Here is a 19004-nt window from a genome sequence, read left to right as displayed (position 1 = left end):
AAAAAAAGTTTCAACCACTTAAACTCGCTGAAACCCAAATACCCAGTTTCCCTCAAGTCTCAACCCTAAATATCTTTTCAGTCCCTCTAGCCCTATTCAATGGCAGGGATGTATTTAGGCATGTTTTAGCTCTATGCAAATTTTGTACTTTAGCAATTTAGCTTTTTATCTTGTCAAAACCCATTGGGTGATTACTACAAGCATCTTCATCATTGCTCATGACATCCAAGAGGTGCTAGATTATTTAAACAGCATACCACATAATGCATTTTCATGACTTGACTGCGCATTCATACTCTTATAATATTATGCATTGGAAATATTGCAATACTTTTATTTTGATTAATTTGGAATTTTCCTATCCTATGAATTTGAGAATTTCAGGACAGTCGCCACCAGAAATTTTCTACTGCTGCTAATTTTGTGAGAAAATTGCACGATCTTGCAGGTGATTTACATGCTCTGTGATAGCATATGGTAATTATCAGTTATTCTAATTTTTCTTTGATTAACAATGGCTAGAGACAATTTGCTGCAGTTCAGAAAAAGGGCTACGTGGATTTGCAAGAGATGGTTAGGGAAGATAGTATTACATGCCCGTATGGGTCCACTCTTCTAAAAGATCCTACTTGTACATTACCTTGCAGTTTGACAGAAGCAGATCCTTCTACTTTCCTGATTCGCGGAGAAAATTATCTCGAAGACCACCTTAAGGTATAAACGGAAACAACACATGATCACTTTTTATTTGCAAACATAGAATGAAAACCCTATTTTTTGTTTTCATTGTTTCCAATTGTGCATGCATTTGTTTCATCCTTCTCCATTCTGTTACTTCAGTAATATAATATGGTCTGATCAAGCGCTAAATTTTGTATTTTCCTTCTGTTTTACAAAATCAAATTCTTTGATTAGAGATGTTAACTGAAGATTAACCACATTATATGCAATTATTATTTTTGTTGCTATTTGTTCATGTCATTAACTGTGTCACTGATCTCAAACATCTGGAGTACTGAATTTACTGATTACCAGATTAAAGCAAAGGGGACCTTGATGCAAATGGTTGCTGCAGACTGGTTGAGATCTGACAAAAGGGAAGATGATCTTGGTGGCCGTCCCGGGAGCATTGTGCAGGTTGATTTTTTGTTGGTGTTTTGGTTCTTGACTTTGATTATATTTAGCCATCATGTAGCTTAGCTACTAATGCTTTACATTATAAAGAAAAATCAATCTGATGAATATTTAACTTGCAGAAATATGCAGCACAAGGTGGGCCTGAGTTCTTCTTCATTATAAACATCCAGGTTAATAATAGCCCTCTGCTGAGGTTGTTCTTACATAAATTTAGGACGATGCTAATTTAGGCGTTTGTTTGAACCAGGTTCCAGGTTCTACAACATATAGCTTGGCACTGTACTATATGATGAACACGCCTGTGGAAGATTCCCCTATGCTTGAGAGTTTTATCAAGGGTGATAACGCTTTCAGAAATTCAAGATTTAAACTTATACCATACATATCTAAGGTTAGTAAACTAATAACTGACGCAATCTGCTCTTTGAGTTGGTATCTTAATGGCTCTTCATTTATTTTGGTTGAGAAATCGTTTTCCTCTACTTCAGATCTTTCATTACAAAATATAGAAAACAAACAAAGTGATAAATCAAAACCCGTTTGTCAGTTGTAATTTGTAAAAATCCATACGAAATTCTTAAATCATCCACTTGATTAGAATCCTCTCTTCTTTCATTGCATTTACCTTTAACTAATTCCCTGACCTCAGTTGTGTTCAGTTGAAAACATATTTTCATTAGAACATGCTTTTTCAGTGGTTGGCTTGATTTTACTTAATCACTCAATTTTAGCAAATATTTTCTACAATATAAATAAATAATCCCCAATAACTATATGCATATGTGGTCCACATTAAGAAGGACAAATCTTTTATTCTTTTGTTTAGTCCATGGAATATATGGATTGGGACATTGAGTGTTGAAAGTTCTTGCTTCAGGGTTCGTGGATAGTAAAACAGAGTGTGGGAAAGAAGGCATGCTTAGTTGGACAAGCTCTGGAGATCAATTATTTCCAGGGAAAGAACTATTTGGAAGTAAGTTTTTCTATGACTGTCTGTAGAATAGTTTTTGTTGGCAAATCAGGATATTTGTGTAGATACATCAAATTTGCTATTTTAAGTTGATGCATTTGAAAACTATACATGTATTGGTCTGCGGAAAAAATTATGAAGTGAAGGAGTATGCGTCATGGGTGTTAAGAAAAACTATATCTCAATGGATATACACGATGCATGAAATGAAACATTATAACCCTTGGTTATCTTTTGCGTAATGCTTATCTTGGAATTATGGTATCCATTTCAGCTTGGGATTGATATTGGATCATCAACTGTTGCAAGAGGTGTTGTGAATCTTGTACTTGGGTACCTCAACCATTTGGTTATTGAGATGGCATTTTTAATACAGGTAAAATGATACTTTGTTCTTTTTCTTTCCTTTTATATATCATTGAAAACTCATATATGTTTAGATTCAAACCAAGCTGTGGAAATGCTTGCGACAGAAATAAATAAGTATATACTCTTCTTATATTGATGCATGATGTTCTTATGATGACAAATGCCATATGCCTTCTGAACGAATTTGTTATTTGTTAGTATTATTATATGCTCATGTAGTAATAATTGCAATATACATTCAGGGAAATACACGTGAAGAGCTTCCTGAGTTTCTTCTTGGAACCTGCCGCCTTAACCATCTGGATGCCTCTAAATCAGTTTGTCTGAAGCCTTGATTTTTCAATGAGACTTCTGAGACAACTAACAAGTACCTTTTGGAGGAGGGAATTCCAAGTTGCAAATTGTAGATAATTGATATTCTAGATTCTTGTCTCCATATACCCCCGTTTCAAGAAATCATATCAATTTGAATCTCGCAGCAGTTTATGCTGTTGTGAGCATTGTTAGGACCGATTGTCTGGTAGGACAAATCGTTGTAAAATTCTAATAAGTTGCATTTGTTTATTAAAATTGATTTTTTCTTTCTTTTTGATTTAAATGAATCATTCTTTGGCAAAAATGTCCTTCATGACAACTTGTTTTATGAAAGTAACAGTCATCTGAAAATTTGTTTTTCAATTCCTTCCATGTAATTTTTGAAAAATAATTACATAACTTAGTACAAAATATGAAACATTATTTTAGATTAAATTATGTTAATAAATTTATTCATATGAAGGGGATATAAAGTTGGCTTGGTGTGGTAGCTGAAGTGAGGGAGTGATAATGAGATGTGATATGTTGGTTTTAGTTCATCAAAGGTTGGTTCACGATTAAATGAGTTAATCTTTGAATCATTTAAAAAATCAGCTTTTTGTTTAAAAGAATTAAAAAACTGGTACTATAAAAATTTGGTATCTTAAATGCTAAAATCTATTGGTTTATTAGTAAATATAAGAATCAAGTAAGAAAGAGAGCCGCAAATGATATCTAAAAAGATCACCAATAGTTCAAATTAATATTAAGAATACAATCCGGTCAAAAAGAAAAATAATAACAGTGCAGTCAAATTATAGTGGACAAAAATTGTATAATTCTTGATTTTTTTTATTTATTTAAAAGTATATAATTAGAAAAGTTACGGATCAACACGTAAATATGTGGATGTAAACTGCATGATCCACATTCTAAATGATCTATCTCAAACAAATCAAAATATAAATTGAGCAATAGAAATTTGTCTTTCACTTTTGTGGGCCACAAGTTAAATTGACCGGATCAAAAACCTCTATCAATATATCCAACTCTAAATTATGGAGTATTGATTTGAGAGTAAGATTTAATACTATATTTAACACGAGACAGGGAGAGTAAAATATTAAGTTGAAGTTGATTAAAAGCATGAATAATGAAGAATTTAAGTAATTAACACTGTCAAAAATAGCGTTCATTATTTTCATATAAAAATAATCTAAATATGACAGTGAAAACTATGATTTATAACTTAGATGACTAGTAATAATAGTGTCATGAAAAGGGTGTTAGATAGGATTAGGAGTGAAGTCAAGTGAAATGCAAGTCCCAGCGGCCACAGCATTGTGAAAGATAATTAATTGCACTTGTACCAATTAAAAGTGAGTGTAATTGCATACTACTCCTACCTACCAATCCAACGACATTAACACATGATGAATTGATGATACATCATTTTTAAATAATACTACATACATCATATCAAAGAGTTGGGTCCAAAGGGTTAGTTTCCCTTTTATGGTAAACTTTTGTTCAAATTCATGTGGACGTGATATAGCGGTGCTCATATATATATATATATATATATTATATTTCTCCAACAAGATTAAATCTCATAACAAAGACATATTGTTTATTGAATGTCTCCTATATTATAATATAGTTCTGAAATCAAATACAAATCAAAATTGTAACTAAAAGTTTGATCTATATGATCTTATTATTAAAATAAAATACATCAATTTTTTAATTATAACTTTTTCTTTTAGATGGAAATTTATGAATTTATTATTTGTAACGAACATGACAAAGAAACAATATTAATTGTTATTGAACTGTATATATACTTATATTTGTGCTTATGGAAGAGTCAAAGGATTGAAGAAATAATATTACAAAGACAAATCATAATACAAGAAGGTGAAATGTATAATTAAATATTTTTTACATAATCTATGTATTGTTATTAAACCCTAGTTTATTTTTATTTAAAAAATACTTTTATTTATTTTAAAGGTGTCATTAATTTAGAAAACATATATATAAAAAATCAAGATAGCTATAATTTTGTCCACTACTATCTTCGAAGCTTATTTTTACTAATGCGTCAAATTGAATAGTAGGCTACCAAGTCATAGGATTCCACAATTTATATTTTTAAGAAATTTGATTTTTTTTAGGTGTTTTAATTTTCATGTTAAATTTAATTTTTTTATAAAAAAATACATTTGTGTCATTAAAAATAAAATAATAAAATTTAATATATACATTTATGATTTGACAATTAATTATTTAATTTGACGTACTTTAAGAAAAATGAACCCCAAATTTTGTAATGAATTTTTTCTAATGTTTTTTTTTTAAAAAACTATATTTTAAATTTAGGAATGAAAGTCTAAAACTGTGACTCACTAGATGAACGGTAAACAAACTTGCATTTATAAGTACAAAGTATATTGTATGTACATGTATAAATAAATAAAAAATAGTTTTTGAAACAAAATAAAATAAATAAGTAATTCTGATTGGTCCCGTGTCGACCGTCGGTGATCGCTGAATCGATTTTGTTTTTTTGTTGAAACCACTGTATCAAATCTGCGTGTGATACAATCATTCAAATAAATATTAATTTTTTTGAGATCCACCTATTTTTTCTTTTAATAATTATTTTTTAGATCCATATCTCATGCTCTATCACCGTTACCACCTCATTTGACCAATCAACTTTTTTCATGTTTCTTCTTTTTTTATTTGAATATTTTCTCTTTCTTCTTTTTACGGTTTTGTTTGCACACTCGTATAAACTATAATTCATGGTAATAATACCAAGACAAAAAAAAAAAAAAAACATATGAGCTGATAATATGGTATCGTATTGGAATTTTCTATTTTTACCACTTTTTCCGAATATAACAATTAAAAATGTTAAAAGATCTTTAACATTCTTACACGACAATTTGAGTAAAAACTTGATGCATTAACATTCTTACATCTTTTTAAAAAATTGTAAAAGTAATTTTATTTAAATAACTATTTTAAGTAAATTAAAATCATTAATAACTTTTTGAGTTTCGGTCTATATATTCATCTTAAAAGTTATTATGTTTAATCCGACTTTTGCAATTTATAGATTTTATTACTTTAACTCTTTAGTAGTTTATACAATTTTTTTAATTACTTTTAATAAAATAAAAATATAGTAATAAACATAGTGTGGTCAATAGCAGTCCACTCAAAGTGTAAAAGTATATATATTTTTCATTTAATTAACATGTACGCCCAAATATGTAAAAATATTTATATTTATTTAAAATCAGGTTTTGTTATATAGATATTTGTTTAAATATTTTTATAAAAAAAAAAATAGAAATATTTCTATAAGTATTTAAAAAATTAATAATATTACATTACAATATAAAAATAAGATTTGATTGGATGTTTACACCAATCATGCATGGTTAATAACCGCAAAAAATTTACGTGTACCGATACCTCCGTATTTCATTATATAAATATTTGTAAATATTGTGAATTTAATTATTGTGTTTTATTAGCATATAAATAATTTATATATGTATTCAATCATAACTTATTAGTATATTGTTAAACTATTTTTTAGAATATCTTCACAATTATTTATATAAGAGTGAATTTTGACTAAATATATACATTAATTAACATATATTATAAATATAAAATATTTTATATTATCAACAAATTATAAACATATTCAAATGTATGTTTTTAAAATCTCACAATAAAAGATAAATGTTTTCAATAATTTAATAGTTATTGTTGATTGACATCATAAAAAGAACCTTTAAATATATATACATATATGTTAAAAAAAATTACTAGTACATACAAATTAAACTAAAATATTATTAGAGGAAAAACATATAAACTAATAAAAGAAAAATGGTATGAAATTGGTGACATTATTATATGAAAAGAAAAAATATATATATATTTATTTAAGTCACGAGAGCAGGATGAGGTGTTCCACATAGTAGCAGCGCCAGCCATGGAGAAAAAATAAAACCTAATTTACCAAACTCAAACAGACACACATTTTCTTTTCTCATTTCCTAAGATCTTTCCGCTTTCTTGTCTCAATTTCTTCTTCTCTTTCTCTTTTCTCTCTCTTCCCATTCTCAAATCACTGCAATGTGCTCCATTTCTTCACTCTAACCACAACTATGTCTGACCCTGAGGTAAAAATATCGTCTTTTTTCTCTTTTAACACTAGATATTGCATGCATTTTCCTTTAATTTTTACCGGTGTTTTTTTTTTCTATCTCCAAAATGGTGTTAAATGATAAATATTTGGTCTTGTTGGTGGATTTTGTTGCTTTGTGTATAATTACAATGTGCATAATCTCACTGTGACATGGTAAATTATATTATATTTCGTGGTTATAGAAATTGGGCCATGTGAGATAACATTTTTGTAGCATAAATTATGAATTTTTAGGTGATTTTTGAACCAATTATTCATTGTTTGTTTATGTTTCATTTTGAAGTTTGTTGTATGTTTGTGAAAGTAAAGGGTTGTTATAATGTGTGTGTTTGATGGAATTTGAAGATGGGATGTTATGTTTTTGAAACAGGATAATTCTAATAAGAAGGAGTCTTGGTTTTTCGACAACGATTTTAATGGTCTGCCGGATGATATTGTTTTCGATGATGTCCTTAAGTTTTTAGATTTACCATTGGAAGATGTTGACCCTAATGGTGCTGAAGAAGACTGGAGTGTTCAATTTCAAAGCCTAGGAGAGCCATGTTTTGATGCTTTTTCAGTGTCATCAGCAGGGCTGCATGGCGAAAGCAAAATCCGAAATGAAATTCCTCGAACTGGGAAAAGCTTATCTGCTCCTGTGAGTATTTTGTTCATAATTATGCTGAATTGGAATCCATACTTTGATGTTTTGTTGTCCATCTGCTAGTAGTTGTTTTTAATACATGAAAAGTTGCGACTATACTTCAATGTGGTTCTCTTATATTTGATGAATTAACTGCATACATGGTTTTATTACATGAAGCTGAAACGACACGGGTCATGGCATTAATGACCAAAGTTGATGAATGAAATGTTAATTTTGTTCCTTAGACAGCTAGAAGTTTTTATAGTTGGGTTTTCTGTAGCGCTGTCTTCTTGGTACTCGGGCAACTATGAGTTTTTACGATTAGAACTTTCGCGGGACCGGTTACTTGCTAAAGACAATTAGAATGGTGCCAGCTAGGAAATTTGTCACATTGACCGAAAAATACGGTAACCCAACTACTTTACGTATAAAAGAAGAGACGTGTAGAATAAATCGGGTCTTGTTTTGGAGAATGTGAGTGTAAATATGGATGTTTCGTGTGTTAGAGATTCAGTTTTCAAGCCTTAACTTCATAGGAAGGAATATTGGGCAAATTTAAGTGCATACCCAGTGGCGGATCCCAGACCTTGGGTAAGGGGGACAATTTATTACAAAAATAATTAATTATTATTATTATTGTACATATGAAGATAAAACCCAAGGGTGCTTTAATGAGATGCTGTGGGTCTATTTGAGCTTAATCAGGAGATGGTTTGAATTTGAGCCTTGGAACGCGACAAACGTTCCCTCGCAGCTGGAGGAACTAATCCCAGCCGTTGAGCATGGAAGATACCCGATTTATACCAAATAATACATACATGAAGATAAATACAAATGGTAAAAACGTAACATTTTAACATGTCTAATATAATAAATTTGATACCTTATAATCAGGGAAGGATTCCATGCCTTTTTTGCGGAAAAATCACCAACCTTTTTCTCAGTCTCTTTGATTTATTCTCTCTCATCCTCATCTCCCCATTTTTTACCATCCTTCTCTCTCTTTTACAGCGTCAAGGCACCGTGCCTGTCGCGAAGAGAAGGCAGGGAATCTGTTTTATTTATAATTGTCCTGTGTGATTCTAGGTTTCAAACCAAATCAGTTATAGAAGCAAATTGAATCACTGAAAATCAAACCCATAATGCACTTCACGATGCAAGAACCAAATCGCAAAACAACTAAAATAAATATGGCGAGCAGCGTAAAATAAATCGTTTTTCTATTTAATAAAACGTATAGTATATTGTTGAAATCAAGTTGTTAAGCAAAAGAGATGATACCTATTCCGATCAAATTAAAAATTGAGATGTGAGATATGCGATGATTGGTTCTTGGGTTGCGCACGGTAAGAGATGGAATGTGATTGGAAAATTGAGAACAGTATAAGGCGTTTTGGGAAGACACAACAGAAGTTGGAGTTTTTTTTTGCTTGTTTTGGGCTTAGAACTTTATAAGTAGTATTAAAAAATTGTAAAAAACTTCATTAAAGGTTTCAAATATAAAAATTAAGGGGGCAAAATTTAAAAAAGACGCATAGTAGTGTGTGTAGTTTTTCGTTGATTCACCCCTTCACACCGACATATGATGCTTTAATGTATATACTGCCAAGTCTATTCCGCGACACTGACTCTGTGGTGATACTCCGAATTCCCTTGGAAGTGTGCTATTGATATTGCTTACTAATTCTCGGTAGTAACAGGAAATCACAATAGAACATATTATAGTTAGGAAAACTGAGAAAAGTTCGCTTGTTTCATCTGCTTCTGATCTAAAATGTCCTCAAGATGCTGCTACTATTCTCTGTCTATAGTTTGCAGCCTTTATGCTCCTAAAGTTGGAAATTTTCAGTGGTTTCACGTCATAGGGAGGAGATGGTAGGAATCTTTCCTCCCCCTTCAAGTTACAGAAACTTCTTCACTTGGTATACATTTTTGGTTGGCATTAGAAGGCTTTGGAAAAGAAAAGGATGACAGACAATGAACAGACACAGAAAAAAGAAAGATATAGGTTGGCAAATGAGTCATCTGGTTAATTTGTAGTTTATGGAATGGTAAAGAATTACCGATCATAATTGTTTGGTTCCCAGATTTAAAATTGTTTTTATTTTTCGGTTTTATATATTACTCATAAATGTTATTTGGTTAGTTTGTGTGTTTAAATTTTTTGAAAGAGGTCTTATTAACATGAACAACAACACCGATAGCCTTATAACACAACTATATTCTTAGGTCTGTTGCTCCCAGAAAGTGAGAAAGTTTCTCACAACTATATTTGAACGATGCTTGGAGTTTGCAAATGTTTGGTTATTTTGGATGATGTCTCGCTGGTATGCATGTGTATATAGAAAAGATGTAAAATTTGGTTCCTGAAGGAGTAGATGATTAGATGAGCGTGTCTTGTGTGATAGTTTTTGGTAAATAGTGGGATCTATTAATAAATAACTGGCCCTTGCACAATATCGGTTTTGTCTCAAATTTAAATTGAGGAAACTTTTTGCGGTAAGGTGGTTGGATGTTAGACCTTTGGCTGACCTAACATTGGATCTAGACTTGGGATGATTATTTATTTGTAAGTGTATAAAGTTCAATGTAATGAAACAGAAAATTATTACCTTTCAAGTCTCTTTGGTCTAATGTTGTCAAATAGCAGCTATAGTATAGCAGAATTTGAACAAATCACTATTGTTATGTGGTACGCTATTTAGTACAAACAGTTGTTATTGTGGCACTATAGCGTTGTAGCCAAGCGGAATTTGAATAAACCGTTTTTCTTTACATTCCGCGATTGACAGCACTGCTTTAGTCACACCTTTTTAAGAGACAAGAACTCAATACTATGTATGATGTGTGGCAAACTGAAATTGTAATGAGATGCAAGTTGTTTGAGTGACTTAGTTTATTAGGTCCCTGTTACGATGATTTAATTTGACAGCATCTGATAATTGAGAACTGTACTGTATGGATGTATTCTTAGCAAAGTAGCAGTTCTTTCGTGTGATTAGGGATGTATTCTTAGCAAAGTAGCAGTTCTTTCGTGTGATTAGCTGTGTGAACCATCCAGATTTCTCTCTCAATTATTAATTGAAATAAGCATATCCATTGATGTTGCATCCAATTTTTATATCTCCATTTTTGTTGGTTTGATGATAATTTGGCATTGCAGTATAATGAGATTCCCCTAATCAAACAAGTGGCGAAGATTGCTGGACCAACCTATGGAAAAACTATTCCCAACCAGAATGTTCCTTTCTATGAAAAAAAAGATTTGCATCAATACCGAAGCTACAGCCCGGTATCTGTTTTTGAAGGCAGCAGCACTTCCTCGGCTGAGACTTCCAGCTTTGATCTGCCTGTCATCCCAGTTAAGCGGGCTCGAAGTAAACGCCGGCGTCCTTCAATCTTAAATCCTGTATTCTCAATTTCGTTCATCCCTCCTAACTCACTGGCTTTGCAAAAATATCATAAGACACCGACCTCTGAGTCAGATTCAAACAAAGCAAAGAAACCGAGAAAAAGAGACCTATCCGTGCTCTCAGGTGATGTCGAGACATCCTCATCACAAGACTCAGTTGTCACTAGAAAATGCTCGCATTGCGAGATCACAAAGACTCCGCAATGGAGAGAGGGACCCAAAGGTCCCAAAACGCTGTGCAATGCTTGTGGCGTTCGGTACAGGTCTGGCCGCCTCTACCCTGAATACCGTCCAGCAGCCAGCCCTACTTTTGTAGAATCAATTCACTCAAACTGTCACAAGAAAGTTATGGAGATGAGATGCAAAGTCATCAAAGAATGTGTTAGGGCCCCTTCTAGGTTGGCCACATAAAATATTTATCTTTTTTGAAGATGAAATGGTAATACCAAACAGGATCCTCCTTTGTTTATTGTTTTAAATTTTAGAGTGTCATGTTATATTATTGTTTAGCATAATTTGTTTAATGTAAATTGATTGGTGTAATAAAAAGGTAGTTGCAGCAGAATCAGATCAGTGATTAGTGCTTGTTAGGCATTGAGGAAACATTGGTGTTGAAGAGGTTGAGAATGGTATGTTAATGTAGATGTGTAACTGGATGACATGGCATGGCATGGCATTATTTGCTGCTACATGTGCTATTATGAAGATATCATGAAGTCAAGGATTAATTAAAGACAAAGATACTGAAATCACATGCATGGTAACATGGCACAAAATTATAGTGGAAGAGGAGCACATGCATGGCTGGAAATAATAATACCTTTTCCAGTTTTCAGACAGCTTCAAAATGGGGTATTGTAATTTACACCCTTCTAAACAGACTATTATTAGAATTTGTTGTTTAGCATATCATTAGTTTGAAGAATAGCTCCTACTTAAGGCTTATGGTCAGTGTGTACTGATCTGTAATTTGTTTTTTTAAGGATATTATCCTGTACTTTTTATGATTTTAGTGTGTACTTTGTACTTTATATATTTTATACATTATTTTTATTTTATTGAGTCAGCATGTTACCTTCTCCAATTTAGCTGTTGTTTTAGTTTTTTCTTTTTTCTTTTGTTGTCAAATTTGTTTTGTTTTTTTTAATCAACCTGTTGTTTTAGTCTTAACCATTTGGTTTGTGGAAAGAGGCGTTGGTGATTCAGATATTATTCTAGCCGTAGTTTGAATTTGGATACTTTCCATCAATTTGACTTAGATTTTATTAATCATTGAGTTTGATTACTATGTTGTATTTTTATCTATACTAATGCAGTGTTGACTTTTTTATGTTGCATTTAATTTAACAAACTTTATGATATGTCTGCAATATTCACATTTGATCTGTTAAACAATTATTGATAATACTTATTTTATCCTCAAAGTGAGTTTTTCACCTTAGAGAGGATCTCCAGATTTGAAGTGAAGAGAATGTGTATTTTACAAATAAATTTTTAAAAAGCAATGATTGTAAGTAGAAAATCAAGAAGTGTAAGTAACATCTCCTTATTCTTTAGACTTTTTAGTACTGGTTGGTTGTGATGCAAATATGAACTGGACTAATTAGCCCAATATGAATTGGTTCTCTTACTGGACTGTGTCACGTATCCAATGCTCAAACATTCCAAAGCACTTCAAAAATAAAACATATAAGTTACTTTATTTTTTCGTTGATAAGGAGTTGTTTTTGTCAATTAACTTGATATATATCTGTCTTGACTCTGATAATATTAATGATCCAAATCCTCTAACAAAAAATAAATAATAAAAATAAAATTATAGCACCGTTACAAAAATAGCTCATGTATTTAAATTTTATTTTTTACTTTGAAGTAAGATTTATTAAATGCATGTATTAATAAAGAGAATTGACGGTTGTATATAGGAGGAAAAGGAATGTTAACAACACACTCTCTATCACATTAACAACAACAAAAAATCGATATCACACACTTTCTAATACACTCTATTTGATTCGTTAAAATTCACATGAATTTCACAAAATTATATAAGTCTCATGTGAATTTGACGAGACTTGTGTAAATTATAACTAATAAAAAAGATTCTGTTGAAAAATATACGTTAAAAAGTGTATTACTAACTTTATTTATATTATGAATTAACACTCTTCATCTAGAGTATAAAGGTCTAATCAAACAAAAAGGTAACATCGTAGAGGGAACTCTCTTTCTAACTATACGTTATTTATAAAATTTAATACATTAGGCATGAATCTATTCAACAAAAATAGATAATTAAGTGTTGGTGTTTGAATTCACTTTTTAGGAGAGTAAAGAATGATTCATCATACTTAAACTCAATTATTATAAATGGTTTTATCTCTAAAATTAATTTTAACTTGAAATTAGTATTTTTTTTATTTATACTTTTAAATATGATTTTTAAATTCAAATTCATTGTTGAGCATATTTTCACACGAACATATTTATATTTATACTTTTAAATCTAATTTAAACTAAATTTAATTTTTTAAAATCAATTAAATTGAAATTAATTTTGGTAATTGATTTGTTGAATGTATAGATGGTGGTTGTGTTTGTATGTGCCCCATTTTAAAGGAAAATGGCATGAATTAAAGTGGTCCTACGTTGTCTTATTAAAGGAGCTCGCGTAGTGCGTGGTCTTTTTGTTTTTCCATTTAAATCCACTCTATTACCTATACTTACTTATACTATTATTACTAGTATTAAGCACCAATCTACCTATATAGTTTCAAAAATTAACTTATACCCTAACAACTATGGTTTAAGGCATGTATGGAAGTACATTAATAATCCCAATGCAATATGGGCATCCATTTCTTCCATACTTCGTACCATAACATTCTTTCATATAGTCAGAAAATGCAATTACTTGTCTATATGCTATTCAATACCATATTCTACTACTACTATAGCTAGGATCAAATTCATCTATTTTTGCTTTTGTCCGTACGGTCAATTGGTTACTTCCGGTAAGTTTTTATCCGGTGGTTATAGTATTTGGGTTGTAATGTACTTAGTTTAGTTCAATTATATGCTTCGCATAATATTTAATTATATATAGAGTTTTAAAACACGATAGCTTAATTGTTGAAAATAAATAATATATAAGTTGGGATTATGAAGTTTTAAGCAAGTATCAGAGAGTGAGGGCATGTTTAATAGCTAAGGTAATATTCGGTGCCTTCTTAAAGGTCTAGGATATATATTTTTTTATTGATCAGGATTTTTTGATTTGATCTTAATTTTTAAACATTGTTCAAAGACAGATTTAACCTTTAAGTTTATGTTCGAACATTTTTTGTCAAAATTATATCACCCAACATATATTGACAAAGCAATAAAATTAATATCAAGTAAAAAGATAACATTTTGCTAACATAACTTGTATCTAAATATAATTTGAATTAATATTGACATTGAAGACATAATTTTATTGACATTGACATTCAAGACATAATTTTATTGACATTGACATTAAAGATATAATATGAATTTTATCATCAATTTAATTTCATACAAAAAAAACTTACAATAAACAAATATAACCGTAAAAAGAATATCGTCTACATGTTTACAAATTATTGAAAATTTATTTGTACACAACATTTTTGGTGTCGGTACATGATTTTCCTTCTTCATCTAAAATAACAATCTTCAATACTTCCTTGAACTTTACTCGTGAAATAACCACATAGAACTGATCATGAGTAAATACATGGCGTTTTAAATACAAACCAACTTGAGAAAGCGATTGACCTTTACTCTTATTTATGGTCATTGCAAAACACAACGACAATGGAAATTGTCTTCTCTATAATTTAAATGGGAAAGCTGGATCAGATGGAACCAAATTCATCCTTGGTATATAAATCTTATCACCGATGTTTTTTCCAGTTGCTCCAATAACATTTGTACACAGTTTATGAGCAATCTTGTTTCATTAGCTTGATCAATGTTCCTCAAAAGCATGACTGAAACACCAATCTTTAATCTTAATCGGTGATTTGGAATTCCTAAACATTTCATGTCATTAAAAAATTCTGGTGTGAACCAATCTCCCTGCACAACACAATTTTCATCAGAAAGGACAGTTGAGTCTGAACTAATGTATTCATTTTCTTCTCATGGAATTAATCATAAAATATAATCATTAACGATATCTACAGTATCATGAGTCGGAGCAAGTATTGTCCTCTCTTCATAGTATTTCAAAATGTTCATGTTCTGTAAAAGCAGTGTATGTGTCAATTCAAACAAAGATAATAGACGCAACACCAAGAGAACGAAAGTTGTACACAACTCACTCACGAATAGTACTCTCAAATCGAGAAATAAGAGTTTTTTGCACTATTGCTTGAATTTTATCACCCTAACAATATGAAACACAAAATTGTTAAATTAATAACATAACAAATAAGTTTGTGTATAATTTAAAACTTTGAATTTATAAAAGAAAGAATTAAACCTTGTCATCCATCAATACAATTTCCATCGCATAAAATTTATGTTTGACATTCAGATCAGACAGAAACCATAGTCGCACAACTCTACCAACCAAATTCCATGACTCATTTTTTGGAGAAATTGAAGCAACAAAATCTGATTTTTTTCAGATATCGGAGAACAATAAACACAAAAATAAATAACGAATCTTTGGAATAAAAAAATTAAGAAGAAATTGTGTATAAATGAGATAATATAAATGATATTTATCAAGTAGACACAAAAGATGAAAGATTATTGAGGAGAAACGGTTACCTACGAATTAAGAAGGAAAGTCTGAAGATATTAAAAGAATTCATAAAATAAAATAAATTTTTTAAAGAGTGGTGTTGGAGTCATGCCTTTGATTAGTAACAATCACCGTATAAGAAAATAGTTTTTAAGTTAGATTAGGATTATATCTTTATTTTTTTGGTTATAAATTGTTTTTTTTTTTAAGTTATGTATTTAATATTAATAAAATTTATGAGAATTGATATATATATATATATATATATATATATATATATAAATTAATATAACAATTTATTTATTGAAATGTACGTTGTTTCCGTGCGACGCACGAGTTACATACTAGTTTAATTTAAAAGAGTTGTGTTAACATGTGTTTTTAAAATATTTATTTATTTTACACTAAATCAAAAGTTACTTGTTAAATAATCAAAATTAGTAACTTTTTCTAACAAAAAGAATTATTTGAATTTTAAAATATTGAATATATAATTTTCAATATTTTTAATAAAAAATTATATATTTAAATCATTAATAAGTGTTCTTTGATAGTATTTCTCAATTTAAAATAAATATATTACTTTCTTCGTTCTAAAGTAATTGTAGCACCATTTTATATTAATTAATAAATAAATAAAAATATTAATTTTATCAAATTACATATATTAATTATTAATTTATTTTTATTGGCATAAATACAAATAAGTTAATAATTTTGAGTGCTACACACAAAATTAATTAAAAATAAATATTCAAAATTACATTAAAAATCAAAAACAACAATTTTTAAAATATTTTTGTAGATAAATATACAATTAATTTTAATGCAAATAATTTTTTTTTTTTATCTTGTTTGTTTGGTAGTCTCTCCTCGTGATAAGGAGAACACTACAGAGAGATTGATTAGACGAGAGGAAGGAGAGAGAGAGAAGTATCTGTCATCATTCATCACCATCACTAATGGTGGGGTCCTCCGTGGATGCCAACGAGGAACACCTACAACCCCTCTCTCATATTGACACGTGTCAAATCTCAACCAACCACCGTCGCATGTTCTTCTTCATGCGTGGGGAATATTGTTATCAAACACCTCTTTATACACTTTCATAGATACGTTGAAAAGAGAAACAAATTGATTTTGATAAATATTATAAGTTGATGATCTCTTAGGAAAACACAAGATGAGTTGTTAAATAGATATATACAAACTACAAGCGGATTCTATAGTAAGGTTACTCAATCAATGCCTTAATAAAAAATAACATTTTTATTTAATTAAAATGCCTTAAAAAATAGTTAATAAAAATAACTTAAATTTTAATATTTTTAAAATTAAAATATATAACTCTTTTTAAATTTAATATTATTTCAATAATATTAAATTAGTTGAAAAACAAATATTATACAACATTAATTATATTAAATTAGTAATACTGTGTTAGAACTTAAAATATTCACTTTAGACATTATATTAAATTTTATTTTAGACTTTTAAATGTGTTAGGTCGATGATAAATTGTAAAATTTAAATATAAGAGTTAAAAAAAAATTAAAGACATTGTTTTTTCACTTTTCTTTAGTAGTTAGATATGACTCTCTTATAGGAATTCAACTTTATTAAAAAAAATCAATAATATTACCGTCTCATAATAAATAATTTATTTTAAAATAAATGATATTTATCAATTTGTAATGTAATATCAATTATTTTTTCAATTGTAGAATCTAATTAATACTAAATGGAGGTTTTGTATAGTCACAAGTATTTGGACACTCCATTTGGACGTACACACAAAAATAAATATTAATTAGTTATTTTAAAAATATATTATTTAATTACTTTTTCTTTCTATTTTTTCTCAATCGCACGTATGTATTCATTCAAGTGACGTGCTTAAATACTTGCTACCAATCATGCATTAATGGTAATCGTAAATACTCTAATATTTGATGAAAAAGTATTTTTCTAAAAATACCTTTATCTCTATTTTATTTATATTTTTTTAATTGGTGTCAGAGATTAATTATTTTGAATTAAAATTTATTTTTTCATCATTTTGTAACTGCAATTCCAAAGATTGTGAGTGGATATCTAATATGCTAAGACACAATTTTGAAGTCACAATATATACTTCACACGTCCATAGTTAACGTGTATGAGTTTTGTTGTTAAGACAAAACTTCCACATAGTATAATCTATCATTTATAATATTTTTAATCATATTATGTGGTATAGGGTAGATTTTGTGGTTGGAGTGAAAATTAGGGATTTGAATAATAAATAATTAGTGGGTTTAATTTTATTTTCAACAAAGTACTAACGATATTAATAATAATCATCATTATATTGACTCGAAAAAAATCTTTTTAATTATTCTATGTATCAACTTATACATTAATAAAATTATTCTAGTAAATAAATATTATTTTATCATAAATATTAGTATAGTCAGATTTTTTTTTAATTGACATTTAGCATAAGATGGAGTAAAATTGAGTGAAATGGAGAGTCATAAAGTGATTTTGAGAGGGTTAAAATAATAAAGAAATTAAATCCAACTCATTAACAACTAATTAACAAAAATTAATAACTAATTAGTAATTACTAACACTTAATATTTTACGAAAATGGAATAAGACAAGGTATATGGTCCATTGTAAAAGAATGTGAACGTGGAGTTGTCAAATATGGGGCATAGATAATTGATATTGATATATAATACATACTACTACATGCATTAAGATTTCATCAATTATCGTTGTCAGGTAGGTTCATACCAGATCAAGAGGAGAGGACACTAACACACTTTTTCGTTTTTTTATAAATAATATAATTACCATTAAAAATTCAAATAGAAATCTAATTTTTGAACATATAATATAATATTTAATTTAACAATAACTTATTAATATAAGTTTGTCAATTAAAATAAAATTTAAACACTTTTTCGTTTTGGCTTTTAAATCTCCCCATATTATTTTTCATGGTGATATTATTATTTTGGTATTTTCACAAAACAATGGCGAAATTTATGTTCATATGTCAATTTATGGGGCCCAATTGCATTATTATGTCATCGTAGGCATGGGCCCTATTTGGTCTTGGATGTAACCGTTACATTATTCTTTGTTAACCAAAATGGATTCTTTTCCCTTTTGATTGACCACCTTAACTTGTTG

The 19004-nt window shown here is 29.3% G+C and overlaps 2 protein-coding genes across 2 annotated transcripts in view; both read left to right on the top strand.

Moving 5' to 3' along the window:
• Window positions 1–3061, top strand: part of LOC101507747 (protein ENHANCED DISEASE RESISTANCE 2) — a 9136-nt gene extending 6075 nt beyond the window's left edge. The window contains exons 15-22 of the mRNA XM_027336442.2: window positions 385–448; window positions 539–714; window positions 1036–1137; window positions 1257–1307; window positions 1385–1528; window positions 2015–2110; window positions 2382–2483; window positions 2719–3061. Coding sequence (XP_027192243.1) covers window positions 385–448; window positions 539–714; window positions 1036–1137; window positions 1257–1307; window positions 1385–1528; window positions 2015–2110; window positions 2382–2483; window positions 2719–2811 — 828 coding nt within the window. The 3' untranslated portion in view covers window positions 2812–3061. The remainder of the gene's footprint in view (window positions 1–384; window positions 449–538; window positions 715–1035; window positions 1138–1256; window positions 1308–1384; window positions 1529–2014; window positions 2111–2381; window positions 2484–2718) is intronic.
• Window positions 3062–6814: 3753 nt separating this feature from the next.
• Window positions 6815–12110, top strand: LOC101509222 (GATA transcription factor 11-like). Its single transcript, XM_004487041.4, has 3 exons — window positions 6815–6981; window positions 7378–7644; window positions 10796–12110. Exons 1-3 carry the CDS (start codon window positions 6967–6969, stop codon window positions 11453–11455), a joined length of 942 nt encoding a protein of 313 aa, XP_004487098.1. The 5' UTR covers window positions 6815–6966; the 3' UTR covers window positions 11456–12110.
• The last annotated feature ends 6894 nt before the right edge of the window (window positions 12111–19004 follow it).

This window comes from Cicer arietinum, chromosome 1, assembly GCF_000331145.2.
Source record: "Cicer arietinum cultivar CDC Frontier isolate Library 1 chromosome 1, Cicar.CDCFrontier_v2.0, whole genome shotgun sequence".
Lineage (NCBI taxonomy): Eukaryota > Viridiplantae > Streptophyta > Magnoliopsida > Fabales > Fabaceae > Cicer > Cicer arietinum.
The sequence above is the reverse complement of the archived record's forward strand: the minus strand, read 5'-3'. Positions and strand labels throughout refer to the sequence as shown.